The sequence below is a fragment of the Dermacentor silvarum genome, chromosome 8, assembly GCF_013339745.2.
Source record: "Dermacentor silvarum isolate Dsil-2018 chromosome 8, BIME_Dsil_1.4, whole genome shotgun sequence".
NCBI classification, from domain to species: domain Eukaryota; kingdom Metazoa; phylum Arthropoda; class Arachnida; order Ixodida; family Ixodidae; genus Dermacentor; species Dermacentor silvarum.
The window spans coordinates 28296601-28315201 of record NC_051161.1 but is presented as its reverse complement, the minus strand read 5'-3'; the positions used below and the strand labels follow the sequence as shown (position 1 = coordinate 28315201).

At 45.7% G+C, this 18601-nt stretch overlaps 1 protein-coding gene across 1 annotated transcript; it reads left to right on the top strand.

Moving 5' to 3' along the window:
* Positions 1–8: 8 nt before the first annotated feature.
* On the top strand, positions 9–7847 carry LOC119460914 (eukaryotic translation initiation factor 1A, X-chromosomal). The gene is made up of 6 exons (XM_037722040.2): positions 9–158; positions 799–882; positions 1482–1585; positions 4710–4842; positions 6869–6960; positions 7103–7847. Exons 1-6 carry the CDS (start codon positions 143–145, stop codon positions 7106–7108), a joined length of 435 nt encoding a protein of 144 aa, XP_037577968.1. The 5' UTR covers positions 9–142; the 3' UTR covers positions 7109–7847.
* The last annotated feature ends 10754 nt before the right edge of the window (positions 7848–18601 follow it).

The following is an 18601-nucleotide window of genomic DNA, read 5'->3' as shown; positions in this document are numbered from 1 at the left end:
GCAAATATAAGCAACAGTGAGGCTCCGCAGGTAGCGCCATCTTTTCCGGGCTTGTGCGTCGTCCATATTGAGTGGTGCGCAAGTAGGTCTCCGAAATTTGTGAGAATTTCATTGTGAAAAACGCCAACTAAGCAGTCTTGACATGCCGAAGAACAAGGGTGAGTATTCAGCTTTCAATTTTTTGTTGAATCGCCGTGGAATGAAGCCTCGCGCGGTAGTACGAGGCGACTGACTGCGACCCACAATGGTTGTGCTTTCAGGCTCTGATGTAATGCGCACAGCGTCATACTTTATTTGCAAAAAAAATCTACTCAGAGTTTCTGTTTGCTGTTACGGCAAGGCGTATCAGTGCTGTTATAAATGTGTCACGTTTCGCACCCTAACGAACGTATTGAATAATAGGCAGGGGCGCAAATTGTATGCGAGACGGCTTTCCTTGTCAGCTCCAGTCTGAATGTGTTATACTGTACTGCACCAACTTTGACTTCCACAAAGCACCCGCGGTCACTTTGTCTCTGTGCATGTTCTTGTAGCCGTGCGAAGAGTTTGACAAGGTATAGGGTATGTGTACAGCTGTAATGTTTGTCGAATAGTAGGGCAGTGCTTTCACCATGGTGTCATCGTGACGATCATAAACGGAGTGTAAAATCATCTGTAATGTAGCGAAAGGCGGTTGGATATCAAAACCCTTTTCACAATTCGTGTGATTTAGCCTGTATTGGATCACATAATTCAGTGACGCATAGCTGTAAGAGCTGCTGTGTCATGTTTGCGCTTTGCCTTTCTTGATGATTGTAGGAAAGGGAGGTAAAAACAGGAGAAGAGGAAAGAACGAAAATGAAACTGAAAAGAGAGAACTCGTCTTCAAGGAGGACGGCCAAGGTAAGGTTTTGCACACGCCTATTACCAAGTATAGTTGCGGTCACTTACCCGGCTATTTACTGCGTCGCTTGTAAACATTAACGAACAAGCAGACTGTCCATTCTGTGAAAGCTTGCATTTGGTTAGCTGCATAATAACAGTAGCTGAGGATATAGTAGTAAATTGGGCTCTTTGTAATCGCCTAATCCCAACTAGTGCTGGTTTGAGCAGGGTTTGAGGCATAAGTGTTCTTTGCCATTTGAGGCCTGATTGGTGTTTGCCATCTGACTTTACAGTTTTCTTTGATCCTTGCATTTTATCTTGTGGCTTGATGTGAAGTTAGCACATGCCATTCCTTCCCACGATACATTATGCAGCTAGTACAGCAAGCATATTCTGGATTACTTATGTTCTGAAAAAATGACTCCAGCTATTTTGTTTCAATTGTGCTTTGCTTTGAAGAATTCTTTTTATTATGTGCACTTGTATTCTACAATCTTGTCATTCAGTTTCAGTTCGTAGGACTGTGTAGTCATTTGAATATACTTTTTCATTGTCCCACTGGCAAATGTTCTTGCTTCGGCATAACATCCCTTTCGTGGCTTCCTTGTTTCTTACAGAATATGCCCAAGTTATCAAAATGCTTGGCAATGGACGGCTAGAGGCCATGTGCTTTGACGGCATGAAAAGACTCTGTCACATTCGAGGAAAACTGAGAAAAAAAGCAAGTAAATGTTATACAAAGTTGTATAGCTGTGTGTGCATGTCCTGTGATGTGGTTTCAGTACCCTGGTCTTCAAGTGACCAGGGTCCTGTTTTACTACTTGTAGGTATTTTGTTAACTTTTGCAGGCACGGTACGGTACAGCCATCATCGTATTTAGCCAGAACACGCATTAAGCGCCTTATTAGTTGGAGCATGCAGCAGTGAAGAGTTTTAGAATAGGGCTTTGCGTTTGCGAATAGCGTCTTGCGTTTGCAGCGATACTGTGGTGTCAAAGAGAAACCAAGGTAGATATACCTGGTAGCGAAGCTTCCATAGAAGCCCATACGTTCAAAACATGGCGGTTCATGGGGCTTAGCGCCATCTGTGTGAGGAGGGAACACTTCCGGCGGAAGAAAAAATAATGTGACACTATATCCATTAAAAACAGAAGTGACGTCATTTTGTTCTCAAAGGCGCGAAATTTGTTTTCGGAGGCTTGCCATTACAGCTGTATATTCAAATGCCCCGCCATACGACTTCATGGGTGTTCCGAGCTTTCAGCACGAAGCGATGCAGGAAAAGGCCAACCGTACAGGTGTTGAAATGGCATCCCTGCAGAGAACATACTTTCTTTGGAAGTCGCCGAACGCTTTGGGCGTAGAGTGCTCGTTCTTTCGTCGGACGCCAAGCCCGTCGGCCAGCGCTGTCGCACGAAAACAACTAAATTACACAATTATCGCAACTGTCGCAACTTAGTGCTTTTGCCTGAACAGGTTAAGAAAGAATGAAACTACCCACGTCACCAAATTTAGATAAACGCCGGCAAGCAAAACAACACAACGTGTGAGGGGGGCGTATTCTAACAGGTGAACTTTACGAGCGTGCCTTTCTGCACACTTCAAGAGCTGCATTGCATTGCAAGTGATAGCGGCGTGAACGCCCGCCGTTATCGATGGGTGCTCTTACGGTGGGCGCTGAAAAAAGGTATTTATTAATAATGACCAAGTAAAACCAAATCGTCTCTTTTCTCGCCATGCGTATATAAAATTGATTAGGAACTTTATTTTCGTTGAATGAATCTGTGTCTCTCTTTATTGATAAACGCTTTTTTTTCTTTCGCAATGTTTGTTCCCTCCAAACATAGTCGCGCTTCAATTGCTGCTCCCATAACCACCCTTGCTGATGTCGGTGACAATTCGTTCTGAACCGCTTTTCGCCCGAAGCTTCGCGACCTATGTGAATCGACCTTGGAGAAACTATTATACTTATTAAAATAAACTAGACCATTTTACGATAAGAGTAATTTTGGCTTTCGTGTTTTTGCATTTAACATTTTAGAGATTATTCTATTAATAGAGATTATTCTATTAACAGCAAGCGATTTGTTGCGCTTAATTTTGAGTAACCAACTTTACGTGCCTTCACGGAGCCAAACTAATCCATGTTAGGCCTACGAGCCATGAAATCGACAATCGAATTCGTAATCGGAGGCATCTAATGAATCGATCTTCATTACACATGTTAGTTGAGAGAAAGCAATAACGGCAGTCACTTCTCCTAGCTTACGAACTTCACGCGTTACCACGAATCGAGCCCATTTTGGTGGTCGGTAAGAGCTGTCGCGATGGGTGCCGCCATGTTTTGACGCAAAGCTTTTGGGGCTCCTGCAAAATCAATGCAATAGCGTGCCCGGCGCAAAACCCAAACGCAGTTTGCGTCTCGCGTATGTGTAGTGGCTTCTTAGGGCCCCTATTCTAAAGCTCTCTATTGCTTCACCAGTGGGAATATATTAGTGATTTCTTGTTGGGGTGCCTTGTCATCCTTCCAAGGCATTTAATTCTTGCTCTGTAGAGCCCATATTTTAACAAACAGGTGTTAAGCCACTAAAGATGAACCTTCACTGTTCAGGTTGCGGGATAAATTCCCGGCCACAGCGGCCGCATTTCGGTGGGGGCGAAATGCAAAAACACGTGTACTTAGATTTAGGTGCCCAAGTGGGCCAAAATATTCCTGTGTTCCCCGCTACAGCGTGCCTCATAATCAGATTATCGTTTCGGCACGTAAAACCCCTTAATTTATTTTAATGTACAACTTGCGAAAAAACCCAACTTTGTGCTCGGAAATTGTGCCCTACATTAAATGTTTTTTCTCGTGAGCTGTTAAATCTGCGTTGCACATACTGTATGCTTTGCGCTTTCAGTTTATTTTTCTAAATTTTTGAATGGCAGTGCACTCTTTGTTGCTTGTAGTTGTATTCTGCATATGCAGACTTTCTGAAAACTGATGGCTTTCTGATGTCACAATATTCAAATTAAAATATTTTCTTTTCATTCCTTGTGTCTGAAATTTTGCCAGCGTTCGCAGAAATGAAGGGGGAAAATATTTCAAATAGAACAGTTGCGTTCACTGCATGGTTAGCACCAACCTTTATGGCAGGGTTGTCTGCAGGCTATAAACCCACGTAAACTGCAAGGCTGACTAAAATCCTTTGTGCTCTTCTCCATAACCCTATCCACTCAATAGATTTTCTCTTGATGGCCATTGAAACTGCCCATGTAGCGGCACATGCATCGTTATTAGATATTATTAGTCCAAGAGCCTTCGACATACTGCATGATACTGCTGCTAAATTTGCTGCTTTACTTCATTGATACTAGGAAAGTATTAATGAATGTATAAAGGTTTGTATTTAAATTGTGTATACATATGTGGCCGTGCAATTGTGTATGTGACTCGGGTAGTTGGCTGTTGCAGCCAGCTGTGAGGTACAAGGCCGCTGGCTTGCTTCCCAACCAGTTGCCACTTTTTGATGGTGGTCAGCCAACCTTGTAGTTCAGTTTGTGAGCATGTCGAGGAAACCTGGGATGGAATTCTGCAAGTCTCCACCTGGTAGTCATGTCTATTTCGTCTGCTGAAGTTCTGATTGGCTGGGGTGCACCCAATCAGCACTTAAGCAGCAGACGAAATGAACATGTCCCACCCCGTATCAATAATTTATTTGTAGTTATGCCACTTCAGCACCAGTTACTGCCATTGTGTTACATTGAAGTACACAATTACATCAATGAATCGACATATCATGGATACCAAGTTTACATAAAGAGTGGTTGAATTCATTTGGTAATGCTTCTTGCTGGTTGCAGGTTTGGATAAATCAGGGGGACATCATTTTAGTGGGTCTGCGGGACTACCAGGATGCCAAGGCAGACGTCATCCTGAAATACAACCCAGACGAGGCACGAAACCTGAAGTCCTACGGAGAACTGCCCGAGCACGGTAAGTGGCAGCTTGAGAGGCATACTGGTTTCCCTCGTTGCTTCAGTTTATTACAGTGCTGGCTAAATGGAACACATGCAGCTACTTTCAAGTATCAAAGTTGCACTCACACATTACTTTAGTTTTTGCCATTCCAGTGTAGTAGCCACCAAAAGTTTGCAAAACCACTTCTGACAAAGTTAATGCGATAAGTGAAATGTAGGCACAAAAATGGGCATTAAACACGGCAGTCTGAAAAAAATTAAGCAGTTTCCGTTGAGTAATTTCATTCTAAATATGTGCGACTTCTGCTGCAGGGATTAGGAACATCTTGGGTCACTGTCACTTCATTCTTTGCTTTGGAACGCAGCCAGAACTTGATATTGAAGCATTGGTGCATACGTTTTCGTTAAAATTGTCTTAAAGGGACACTAATAGAAACATTAAGTTTAGCCTTATTTGTTTAAGCTTCTGTGGGCCACTGTAACTGTGAAAGGAGGCTTAGTGAGACAGGAATGAATGATGGCAATGCCGTTCTGAAGTTCCTGCACTTCCTTGCCACGAAGTCATTGATTTTGGCAGCGTCAGACAAGCGTAATGAATGGCTTATTGTTAAAGAAGGGCTGGCAAGATTCAAGAATATTTCCTTTGCGCAAATGGCCCTAATGTGAGAAAATACTTTAAAATTGTCTCAACACGAAGGTCTCAATGCAAAATAATAAAAAGAGCAGTCCTTCATTTTCTTTTGTAATAGTCATGCTTTTCCTGCCAAATGACTGAGAACTGTTTTGGAAGAATATTTTGCCAGTCCTAAACTGAAATAGTGTTGCCTGTTAATGCCTAAATTAGCACAGAGATGAATAAGCGAAAAGTTTGCATTATTGAATTGCACTAGAGGACAGGAAAAAGAAGGGAACATAAGCTGGTGGTTTTCCAGAAGTGTATTTACAGATGGCTTTTGGTGAGATACTTGAGTGATACAATGTGTTAAAAATGTAATAGGTAAAAGAGCATATTTTTTTTACTGGGCATGTAGTCGCTAGCTTCCCCTGTGTTGTGTGTAGTGATCTGAATACAAGGTCTATTCACTTGTCTGAATGATGCAAGTGTTCTCAATGCAAGCTTCAAAACTGTCGCTGTAACTCCGTGAAACATACTATAATATTCTGAGCAAGAGCCCCCCTCAACTTCACTGCTACTTTTAAATTTCCGCGCCGTTCCGGTAAAGCCCCGCCATCGATATCGTCGCTAGGCCTTTTCCAGTTCACTTCGAATCAGTAGCTTCAAAATGAACGCCGCCGACACTCCCAAGCAGCAATGTTTTGTTACCATTGTTGCCGCTTTACACTCACCTTGCAATAATTTCACACGAAAAAGAAAATATGCTGATATTTGCGGCGGTGTCAGCTGTGATGCGAGCATGGCTGAGCCGTTGTCCGCTGTTGGTAGCCATGCACGGCAGCTGAGCTTGACTTTTATCGGAACTCTCATCAGTGCTAAACGTTTGACTGTGGACATGGTTTTTAATAAAGTGAATATTACGCGTCACTTTACTCTAGTGGACATCATTTTGCCTGGAATTGAAGCTGCATAATCAATGCTCCCTGTAGCCGGTCGCAGCGCTGCGCTATTTCTGCAATTCTTTCAGTGGTTTTCAGAGTGATAAACAGCGCTAACAAATGTTGGGCTTAATAAAGTACATGTTGAATAAAATTTTAACTCTTATGTCCACTCTGCTTTTTTTTTTTTTTTTTTTTCCTGGCGGAAAAATTTTGCCATCATCGTCTTGAATTTTGGTGCCGTTCTGGGAAAGCGCCCCCCCTCACTTTGCCGGTACTTTTGACTTGCTTAAGGGGGGAACTTGCTTGGAATTTTACGGTTATTGTTTCTTGGAAATTTTCTTCAGTGTGAATACTTCCACATGTGTAGTCATTTGCTTTCAAGTGAAAGATTTTTAATGGCAGCACTCTTCTCATCTTGTGCACTGCCAGCATGTTGAAGTTAACTGGTGTTGCACAGACATTTAAATCACTTCAATTTCTTACAGCGAAAATCAACGACACTGTCAACTTTGGTGAAGAAGAGGAAGACGACAACATTGAGTTTGACGAAGTCAGTGGCGATGAGGACATTGAAGGGGTAAGTGCTGTACAGTTGTACGTTACTTTCTCTTAGTTCACAAGTAGCATTGTATTGCATGTTGGTTACCCACATTTCATGATGCTGGCTGTTATTCTGGTGTGTCACAGTTCTCACCTTTTGTATTGTGTTCCCTTTCTAGATCTGAGCATTTGTCAAGAGGCTCCAGGATCGATCCCCACAGTATCACCATTTGCAGAATGTCGAATGCCGCTGGTTTCTCTTGGCTACCTTTCATGCGAAATTTACCATTTTTTTCCGTGCTTGTGTCGTGTGGAGTCTGCAGAAGTAAAGGTAATAAAGTGCTATTTATTTCCCTTTCTCCCCGGCCCAAGGATTTGCAGACAGCAAGGACTGTGCCGTCGTTGAAACTGTTGCACACAGGTGTGCCGTTGCGACTGCATCATTGGTGAGGAGGAAGCCTGTTGTCAGTTGTTGGACAGAAAAAAATGGACCTTGAAAAAAAATTTTTTTTAGAAAGATGTAAATTTGCTATGTCATCAGTGGCAACATTGTGCTGGTCTGTTTTTGTGAATGTTTCATTGAAGTGGGTGAATTTGGACTCTTGCTGTGTCACTGCAGTTTGGCTGGGCTATCCAGAAAGGAACCCTCTTGCCTCAACTCGCTCAGTTGTAGCTGTTTATCTGGAGCTGTCACCACCCTTGTGCTCCATTGTTTTTACTGTGGTTTGTGCAGGGCAGCGATGAAATGGTTGAGTGGTTTAGACAATAAAAGGGCTGCTTTACTTGATGTGTAAAATGATTATTTCGATGTGTGCTGTAGTGGCTGCAGGAAGCACATTTCACATTTTTCTTTTCCTGCTATATCTTAATGTCTGTGATTAAGAACAGGATGTAACAAAGTGCTAATAAAGACATTACTGCCAATTCAAGTTTGATTGCTCTGACCAACTTCGCACATTTTCAAAGGGGTATTACCATAACATTTTCAACTTCATTTAGTTGTGTTAATTGTATGTCCAGACCTTCCAAGCCCTAGAAAAAATACTGGCCAGCATCGGAGCTCCCCAAGTAGTTTATACGTAGTACTTGTTTCTGCAAACTAGTTTCTGTATCAGTGTCATTGGTGAGGAGGAAGCCTGTTGTCAGTTGTTGGACAGAAAAAAATGGACCTTGAAAAAAAAATTTTTTTAGAAAGATGTAAATTTTCCTATGTCATCAGTGGCAACATTGTGCTGGTCTGTTTTTGTGAATATTGAATAGCCAAATGTTTCGTGTGGCACCATGATACATAAGCTTGCTCCGATGCTTCAGTCACTGCAGCTGCCACATGCAAGCACTGAGGAAAAATGCGCAGCACTTTTTTTAATCAGCAGCAGCATTATCTTTGCCTTATATTGCTACCCACCTGCAAATTTTGCTGAGTCATGACAATTTTCATTGGGGGGCTGGCAATGCCGTGACAGTCGTACATCTTCGGTGAACATGTCGCATATACATGTATAATCCATGATATGTGAAATATGCCTGATACATATATCTTTTGATAACATGTCGGCACCGCGGGGAAGCCACAAATGAGTTTTTTGGTCTCTCTTTTGCGTTTGTCGTGATGATGGCTGTCATGTGTGATGTCGCTAGGGTAAATGGCGTCGATTGGTCGACCCGCCGCGGTGGCTCAGTTAGCTAAGACGTTGCACTGCTCGGCATGAGGTCGCAGGATTGAATCCCAGCCGCGGTAGCCGCATTTCAATGGTGGCGAAATGCGAAAACGCCTGTGCGCTTGCGTTGTAGTGCTCGTTAAAGAACCCCAGGTGGTCAAAATTAATGCGGGGCCCGCCACTACGGCGTGCCTCATAACTGGAACTGGTTTTGGCGCGAGGGACGAAAGCGCCAACGTGACAGCTTCGCTAGGGGAGACGTCTCCCCTCTATCCCGGCAACAGGTGTGTGTACTGAGGAGAGAGGGCAGATCGGCCATTGTGCGTCACTGATTCCTTCTGTGAAGATTCCATTCAGTCGGAGTCTTGCGGCGGTGGCAGTGTGCTTATTTTGCTATTACGGCATCATTTCGAAGAAAAAAAAATAGTTGGCTATATTTCTGTTAGTCTGGTACACAGTATATTGAGCTCAGAGCGGTTTAGCTAAGGGCCCTTTTGTACTTGTTTAGTGTCACCCGGATACGTGTGGTAGAGCTTAATTCTACAACTTTGAAAATGCGTGTTGGTACTCCTTTGGCTAAGGAACTGGCCGTGCTCGGCTGCCAATGCAAGAGAGAGTGTGCGCTGGGGCGCCCCGATTGTAGTCTCGAGTTGCTTGCTTTCAATGTTTTGTATTATTTGCATCATCGCTTGATATCACATCATTACTGTGATGTCTAAAAAAAATTGGCAGTTTCACCAATTTTTAATGTTACGGCGAAACAATGAAAGCGATAAGGTTTAGCATGGCTTCGAGTCTAACACTGTGTTCTAACAATACGCGGAGGTGGCATGGCTCGACGCAGCGCATGAGACGACAGCTGCTGTGCAGCAGGAATAGCGTGTCGCATTGCTGGCGGGATGAGCAACGGTGTTACCGGCATCGCACCTCGATGCTGACGAGATGAGACCGACTGAAAACCGTCGGCGTTTGCGAGTTCCCAATGAATCGATCAAGTTCAGCTTGACATGTATTGGCCATTTCGCCCAGACCAGTGTATGTAGTTCTAGGGTGTAGTAGTAGGTACTGCACACTGCTGCTCAAAAGGAATGCTGCCCCGGCCAACACCACCTAGAATTTTGTTGTTGCTCTGGCTCCGGCGGAGCTGATTGAGCGCAAAGTGACAATAGGGGCAGCTGCCCCCTTCCCACTGGAGCGCCATAAAGCTGACCCTATAGATGGGACCTTCAGAGGCGCCCCTGCCCCAACAAAGGACCTCGCCTATTCTGGCGCCGAGCCTGTGTGGCCGTACGTCCACTTGGTTTTGTCGCTTTTCAACCAAACGCACTGTGAATCTCTGGAGACCTATGACACCCCTCACGTGCGGACCGGGCATGTGCCGTTGATACCAGAACAGCTTGACGGCGCGAAAGTGCCTGGAGTGTCTGTATAAAAATTGCAATAGCAGCGCGTGTAATTCGATATTGGTTTTGTAAACATGAAACAATCTAGTGGTGCTGATTGAATTGACCAGTGAAGCTGGGGGTGCAGTGTAAAGACTACGGGACGATGATGGCAGTGTGAGTGTCTGCTGCTTGGTAGTTGGTCGTGGCCCGTTTCTTTGGCTCGGTCTGTATTAGCCCTTCGAGTGGCGCCCTCTCGCGTGTGACGTCAGTGGGGGGATTTTGTGCCGTGCGTGCGCTCTCTACGTGACGGCAACTTAAGCTGTCGGCTGATGTGCTCTGCTCCAGTATTTGAAATGGGAGTGGGCAGGTTCCAGGACACTATTCCCTGCGAAATCAAGCGGAGTCACAGTTGTCACCACGCTTAGGGTGGATTCCTCCTGGTGTGTGCTAGTCGGCGTGTACATGTGCCTGTACGGCGGTGGTTTCTCGTCATTGCAGTTCTGTTGTCGCGCAGTCATAATGATTTGTCGGTCCTTTTTTGACGATGCATTGCAGCAGTTGGCCACCTACTGTGTCTGCGCTGTACTACATTGTTTCGCTGTGCAGCGCGTGCTGCGTGTTAGGTCGCCTGCTGCATTGGCCACAGACATCCCAATGTTCTTGCTGCCCAGCTCGTTCAGCATATCACAAAAGACGTTTGACGCCATTTTCAGGATACTAGGTGGTCGCTGCAGCACGTTAATGCATGCACTGCTTTAGCAGCATTGCAGCAAAGTGCGGTATTGAACGTTTGCTACAAGGGCGGACAAGATTTGTGGGCAAAACAATTAAAGTTAAAAGTACTCTTGTGCTGCAGTGCTGACCTTCGCAAGCAAAATTTATTTAAAGTTGATTACTTTCACCGTGACACAGCTCGCCCCTGCATGTTAGTCGGTTCGGCGTAACCCTTTCTTTGCTCGTGCCATGGGTAGCGAGCTCATTACACGGGCGAGGTTCGTCCATCGATGAGAATTAGTGCTATCGCGTAACAAAGACAAGCGGCAAGCTTTGCTTAGACCACGTTTCCAAAAACTTGGGAGACGCTTAAGCTTCGTCTTTAAGAGTAGGACGTGGTAGCATTCAAAGGTCTCCGACTGCTTCTGACGCTTCCCGGCAACTGCAGCTTATGCAACCATAATCTACCGGGAAACGCCAGCGGCGAACGCTATCCACGAAGGCAAGCTTTCTGGTAATTTTTTTCTTTTCCCCCGCACGGGGCCGCCGCTTCCGCGGTGATGATGATGATGATTTATTGACATCCGCTTTGAAACGGGGCAGTGACAGTCACCTAGCCTTTCCCGCGGATGCGCGAAGGCGAGCGCCATCTGATGGTGCTGCAAGTAACCGAGAGGCACGCGCTGCTCTGTGATTGGGAGATAATTTTCGCTTACGGTCAACGCCGGATTTCTGCGCAAAGGAGCCCTTAAAGCTATCGTTTTGAAATATTCTGTAAACTCGTCGACTCGCACGTATTCAGAACTAAGACCTCAATTGAGAAACTTAGGTTTGCTGGTGCTTGACTGAACAAGTAGCTGGAGCTCTAAACACACACCTTATTAACACAGACTAATTAAACACACACAAAGGCACAATAAAATGTTCACTGGCGTTCCGACGTTTTCTTTCTTTTTATAACAATATTTTTATAACACTAATGATGTTTTCGGAGTCGTTTCCTGTAGTCTGAAAGTGCATTGAACAGAAATAGGTTTATGCTAACCTAAAAAATATTGCGTTGGAAAGTCTTAATGAGTGGAAAGTAATGTAAAGCATGCTTGATGATTGCGAAACATGGTAGACCGCGGTGAAACTAATGTGCGAGATAAACCGCTTGTCAGTAAAATTATATTTTTCTTGTCAGAAAGTTTGGTATATGCAACACCAAATGACTAGAATTATGTGCGATATGTAAAATTTGTATTCAGCTACACTACAATGCCGCTTAGTCGACGCGAAATTTTACGAATGTGCCCTGCGATCGTGCTTCATTCCCAAATGTGCATAGACTCATTTACTCGCTCGGCGGGATGTTTTATGACTGAGTCAGTTTTATGACATTCCCTGCCCGCGTGGGCTGTGGTTATACGAAACAAAATTCCTTTACATCAAGAAAAATAAATTCTGGGGTTTTACGTGCCATAACCATGATATGATTATGAGCTGCGCCGTAGTTGAGGGCTGTGGAATAATTTTGACCACCTGGTTTCTTTAACGTGCATCTAATTTAACCTATACACAAGCGTTCTTGCATTTAGCCCCAATTGAAATGCGGCCAGGGTCGAATAATTAACCTTGAACTTGGCAGCGCAGCGTCATAGTCACTGGGCTGACACATCGGTTGGCTACATAGAAGATACATTAAATATATAACGTTTGTTCTCCTCCTAATGCTGACATTTATAAATCTAACACTAGCAAAATAATTGGAGGACGCTTAAGCTTCGCGATAGCATTATCGGGCCCCGTTCACATCGAACTTTTCTTTGAGTAGGCTTCACTGCAACACAGAACGTGGGAAAGCCAGCTTACAAAGACCAAGCTTACACCCATCCCCTTAAAGCCGGCTTCACTTTCAACAGAAATGCATTGCTGGGAAGACGTTTTTCCAGGGTTAATATAAGTCGTCTTATAATAAAATGTGAAGACCCTAGCACTTATTTTACTATTTTATTAATTATTTGCTATTGCCCCGACGCGCGCGCGTGTCCAAAACGCACTAGGCAGGCGAAGTCCCAATTTGTCCCTGCCGGGGATGCGAGCGCCATCTGGATATGAATTTCGCAACTAACCTATCCGAGCGCGCCGCTGTTGGTATGGTAGAAATGTTGGAAAGGGGGTTTGTGTTTGAGTTTCCTCGTAGCAGAATTATGTTTTCTCGTACCTTCAAACTACAATTCGACACCACCATGTCTGTAGGTTGTGGTTAAGTCGTACTTTACTATTTTTCTGACAGATTTCACTGTGAGAAATTCAATTTTTGTTCACTAACACCTTGAGCCACGCAGAAGGCCTGCGCGGTCGGGGGTCGGGGTTGTTGGGCGCCGGCGCCGGATTTTCTGCGACACGGGGCCCTCAACGCTATCGCGTTAAAGTACAGATAGTCATAGGACAGCGCCGTGCTAAGCGACTACGCAGTCAGAGCGCGAGCGAAGCTATTTTAGCCAGAGCGTAGCAGACGACAAAGGAGAGTCCCCCGTATGACGTCACCGGCGTGCCGTTCGCAGCGCCGCCATCGGTTATGCATGACGAGTGAGGCTACGCATGACGAGTGTATTGTTGAAACGTTTATTAAATAAAAAGTGTGTGTGCTTGTGAAATAGAGTACCGTTTCCGCGTGTGATGCTTGCAAGCTCTTCGGCTCGTTAGCTTGTTCGCAGCTAAGGCAGTCAAAGCATGTGATGGATTCTAGAATGTTGCAGGCTGGTTCATTGAAAGGCATATTGACAGCGCACGTTTGACGAAGCACAGTGCGTTTTGTGGCGCCGTCTTCGCCCAACCTTAAACTCGAGCCTTATGCGCTGCATACCTAACCTACTGTTGCACCATGGCGAAGGAACAGGTTAATACATTATCGCAGTAAGCGCGCGCAAGCTGCGTAGTTATCGAGAATCGAGTTTTAATGGTGTGCTGGGGATAGAGCGAAATTTACCGGTATAAATGCTCGGAAGTGATAACGCAAATTCACTAGCAAAGGTGTTCGCGCGCTGCGCAGTCAAGTTGTCGAAATTTTTGCGTTAATCAATTGGTGCGGTCAAAGATGCACATGAACAAGGTCACTTGAGAGCGACTTGTTTTCCGCCGAACTGCGAACCTTGGCATGTGGCGCAAAGGTACGCTCGAGGTGCTTTGCGTGACGACGCGCTGTGAAACCCCGACGCTGGTTTGATCCGCGCGTGAGTCGCATGACGCCTTGAGACGTGGCTGGCCTATTAATATTTCGGAACATTTTCCTCTGTAGATTTCGTGCGCGTTCAGTGCTTGGGAACAGCCGGCTTCGCTGCAAGGCTTCCGTGACCTTCCACCACAGTGCCGCCACCATTTTCATTCGCTTCCACATCTTCATCTACTTCCGTTTCCGTCGAATGTGCGGTAGTAGTCGTTTCTGGTGTGCTTACTCGCTGGGACGTAGGAGATCCTTCGGGCATCATTGTATCGTCGTAGTCTTCAGCGTCCGTGGCATCGTGATCTCCATATTTGGCTTGGCGGACGGTCACGTCAAATCCGGCTCCAGAGATTGTCTCCTCCAGAGCGTCATCGTCTGTTGCCGTTTCATAATGGCGTTTTGTCAGATATTAGCTTGGTGAATAACGGTGATAGTGGTGGGAATGGTGTGCTATCGTCATATTCGCTGTCTGGCGATGTATGTTGTGCCATATCTCCTCTGCCTGCTTGTAGCATCGTCGGCGTTGGCAAAAGTACTTCGCTCGGTGGATGACACTACGCTAATCCGTCTAGGTACGAAGGAACTCGGTCGTGAAGACGTCTCGATAATTGTACTAACGTAGTACGTGCGGAATTCGCTGGCGTTTTCAAGGTTCCCCTTGCTGCTTGCGTCCATGTCGAATTTCGTAAAGGGAAGGATGCGAGTTTCAGACGTCATGTTCCCTTGTTGAGCGACGCTGACTGCCGAAGTGCGTATAACGTCTGGTGCTGTATTTGCAACCGTCCCGGTGCTTTCAGCAGGCAACGCCTCACTTTCAGAAAGGAACAGCTTCCGCTCTTGAGTTGTAAGGAAGCGACCCAAGCCCCCTGTGTCGTTATAAAGTGGTGTTTCTTGTCCAATAGTTGTAGAATAGAGGTCTTGCTGAAAGTGAACAGCGTTATTTTCTGAGGTGTCGCTAGCTGTACCGATAGACGTTCTGTCTCGAATTGTTGCCTGATAATCGGTGGTAGTGCTGTCCAAGCTTCCATTGATCGCGATGACGGACGAATGCCGGCTCCTGTCTTCAGTTATGTCGCTTGTAGTCGCCATAGCGTCAGTGTCAGGAGATACCTTGGTTTCATTTGGTGAGTTGTGCTCTTCAAAACTGACAGAATAGCTGTCGTGAGAAGGAGAATAATCAAGCATTGAGTTCAACTCAGTCGCTTCTGACGGTGTGACATTGAACCAAGCGATTCCAGATGTGTCGCTGGTAGTGTCGCTAAAGCCGCCTGCCAGTGACGCCTGACTAGGCTCGTGGCGTTCATTTGACATTGCGGTACCATAGCTATCCAGATAAGCATTCGTGTCGCCATTAGAACCATCGGCTTCGCCTCGTATGGCAAGTTCCTCTGGAGGCATTGAGCGTGACAGTGTCTTCGAAAGAGCTAGTTTCAGAAAACTGCCCACTGGACAGCCTAACCTGAGCTGTGCTGGATGACAGGATGGTCTCGAAAAACTTACTCGGCCATGTAGAGGCTCCGCTGCTGCTGCTGCTAACGTCTGTGTGGCTTGTCTGTTTGTTTTCGTTTTGCGGTGCGCCCAAACCAGTTGCAACCGAGACATCCTTGGGATTATCAATTGCTCGAGTTTCACTTGGTGAGTAGTATTCACTGGTGATTTCAGATTCGAAAAAGTCACCAGGATAGTTCTTGCCTAAGGACGAAACATCAGATGATATTGCGGCCGCGGTGCTGGTTGGCAAAGCGGCTACAAATGTTTCGGTTCGAGCTGTCTCCAAGCTTCTTTCTGCATTTCTGTTCATTGTAGTGTTCTCTTCGGGGCGGAATGTTTCGGTATCATCTCGGAAGGCATCCGTCGCCGAAGTCTGGACAGCGTTCTGGTCGACGTTTTCGAGCGATACCGACGTCGACCGGTAACGTAATGTGGTCCAGTTAATGAAGCTTACATTGTCTTCCGCTGTGACTCCGGTGGTAGTCGTAGCCATTACCGGTCTTCGATCCGATTCAACAATAACCACAACGTCCTCGATATCACTTCCGTTGTCGGGACGAAAGTCGATGGGCAGGACACTCCCGTCTCCAGTCAGGTCATCTAGAGGACTTCGTGTACGTCCACCTGGAGGAGTTGCCGAAGACGGACCTCGGGTATCGCTTGAAAACGAAGCATTGCTTCTTGTCAAGTTATAAAGGTGACTGGAGACGGTGGTCGCGTCGTTGCTCATCGCCGGTGCCTTGCCGCTGCCGCCTCTGCTGGTACGGTTTGGCAAGGGGATCGCCAAACCTCGCTTGTTCTTGGACAGCTGCTTTCGCAAGTGGTACTTTTTGCAGTCTTCTTTCAGGCGCGGAATGATGATGTACGCCGTGAGAGCGCCCAACAAAATCGAAAGCACGAACAGGAAAACGACGATGCGTATCTGGCACGTCTGCGACGTCCAAGCGAATCCGACGGATTCCTTTTCCGCTTCGTCGGAGTCGTCTTCGTCGGACATTGCGTGGCTCCGTCGCCTGGGTCGCGTGCACCTCTTCCTCTTCTTCCGCGTCTAGAACATGCATGGCCCAAACAGGCCGATCGATGTCACACGCGTTGGCTGGTAAACGATACGCACCGTACACCCAAATGCAGCTACGTTTGTTGTCAGAGTCGCAATCGATATCTTGTCGCCTTATATTTATTTTCTATCTCGTATTTGGCGTCTGTCAGGCTTCGCCGCGCCCCTCTTTCTCCGTACTGTGCACGTGACCTCTTTTGCCTTTTCCTTCTTTCTTTCAATCTCTTATCCCCTTTCCCCGCTGCGGGGTAACCAACCAGTCGTTCGTGCGGTTAACTTCCCTGTCTTTCTTTGCATTTTCTCTCTCTGTACCACCCCAGCATATATAAGCAGCGTTTGCTATGAATGATAGCGACTGCCGTTCTTGTCTGAGGAGGATGTGAAAACGCAAAGGAAAAGAGGGTGTGTAAGGATTATGCGTGAAAATAAGACCGTTCGAAGATAGCGTGGGACGCATATGCGACGGCGCTACACGGGAGCTGTTTCTAGAGAACCTTGGCGTCGCAATGTTTCATACTCGCAAATCGCGGTGGGTTCGAAGGCTGTCTAGCTGTTGACCGAGCAGAGAACGTAGCAGGTTTGTGTGGCCTTGCAGAATCACAACCCAGCTTACGCGAAGCTGTTTCTTTCGAGCAGTTTTGGAATAAGAATTTCAGTTGCCTTTAACTAAAAACCACATACTTTAAAACGTTGCCCACATATCACTCGCCCGTTTGAAACCTCGCCCGCACATGAACGCGTTCGAGCACTAGCATGCTGTCATGTTTAAATGCAATTCAGTCGCCTCGACATGCGCTTTGCGTAGCCGCGAACAACGCGGACGCGCGAAAACGGCTGGCTTCCAGCATCCTGGCTTGTTAAGGAATTTTTTACAAATGCAGTAATTCATCCACCCAGATTTTACTTCGCGAGAACGCTGGCCCCGCTGGGCATAATATGTTTCCCACATTTTTAACTAAATTCGATCATAGTGGAATTTTTAGTTGCCCCACCCCCAGGGCAAAGTATTATGTTCTGCTCCGTTCGTAAAACATACTTATAAGTAAATTCAGCGTCTTGAAGCTGAACTTTTTTGTTCTTAATTTCGTTTTGGTTCAGCGAGAACGGTTCAGTTTCGGTTCAACTCCGGAGCGAAAACATAGCGGTTCAACCCGTTCGAACTGGTCCACGTTCATTTTCATAACCGAAGATTATAAAAAGAAAACAGTATAAACTTATTTTGCACAGAAACTTGATGAAGTTCCCGAGTTTCACGAAAAAAAAAAATGAAAGACAAGTACGAAACCATGGCTATGGAAATACATTTAACGATTGTTATATTTCCTGTGTTTTGTTATATTTCCTGTGTCACAAGAACACATACCAATAGACCTCTCCCTGTTTGCAAACAGCGTGACGTCACTGCGGGGGCCCCTCCCCTCTGCCGCGCTTGCGAAGCGGGCGCTGGTTGGAAGAAAAAAAAAAAAAAAAAAAAAAAAAAAAAAAAAAAAAACGTTGATGCGAGATGTTCTCTCTGCATAAGAGCGCTGCTTGTATATCAACTGCCGTGATCGTAAGTCCGGCATATTGCTATTTTTTGAAGTGACAGCATTTACGGACTGTGCTTAGGAAGTATAATGGTATAATCGCCACCGTTTCAGCGGTACAACAACGTATGCGTTGTTGCCAAGTGCAGGGTTCCCGTAAGTCAGCGTGTCGTGATTTCCTAAATGTGTGCCTCCTCCGTAGATCAAAAATCCACAAAAATGTATTACTCCTCGAAAACGACAGACGATGCACATTTTCGCTATGACAAAGTGATCTTTAGCTAAATGTCTGGTCTTCGAACACAAATTTGTATTGCATTGTCGTGAATGCACTGATTTGCGCCCCATTTACACTGTAGCTTTAAATGATGTACAAGATGAACTTCGTCTACAACTACACGGCAGCTCAGTGGAGCCGTACCAAGTAGCGGCGCCTAAATTCAGATGAGGGAGAAATGCAGAAAAACTTATTACCCTGCTTTAGGAGCATGGTAAGATACCCTAGGTAGACAAAATTAATCCGGAGCCTTTCGTTACACTGTCCCCCATAAGCCGCTGTGCAGCTTGGGGATGTTAAACACCATAATTTAAGTTTAATTATTAGTCTCGGTCATGTGAATGTACAAAGCAAAATCTGGC

Coding starts and splice junctions, on each gene's coding strand:
- LOC119460914 (XM_037722040.2), top strand. Junction 1,586..4,709: donor GAGGAAAACTGAGAAAAAAA/GCAAGTAAATGT, acceptor TGCTGGTTGCAG/GTTTGGATAAATCAGGGGGA. Junction 4,843..6,868: donor CGGAGAACTGCCCGAGCACG/GTAAGTGGCAGC, acceptor AATTTCTTACAG/CGAAAATCAACGACACTGTC.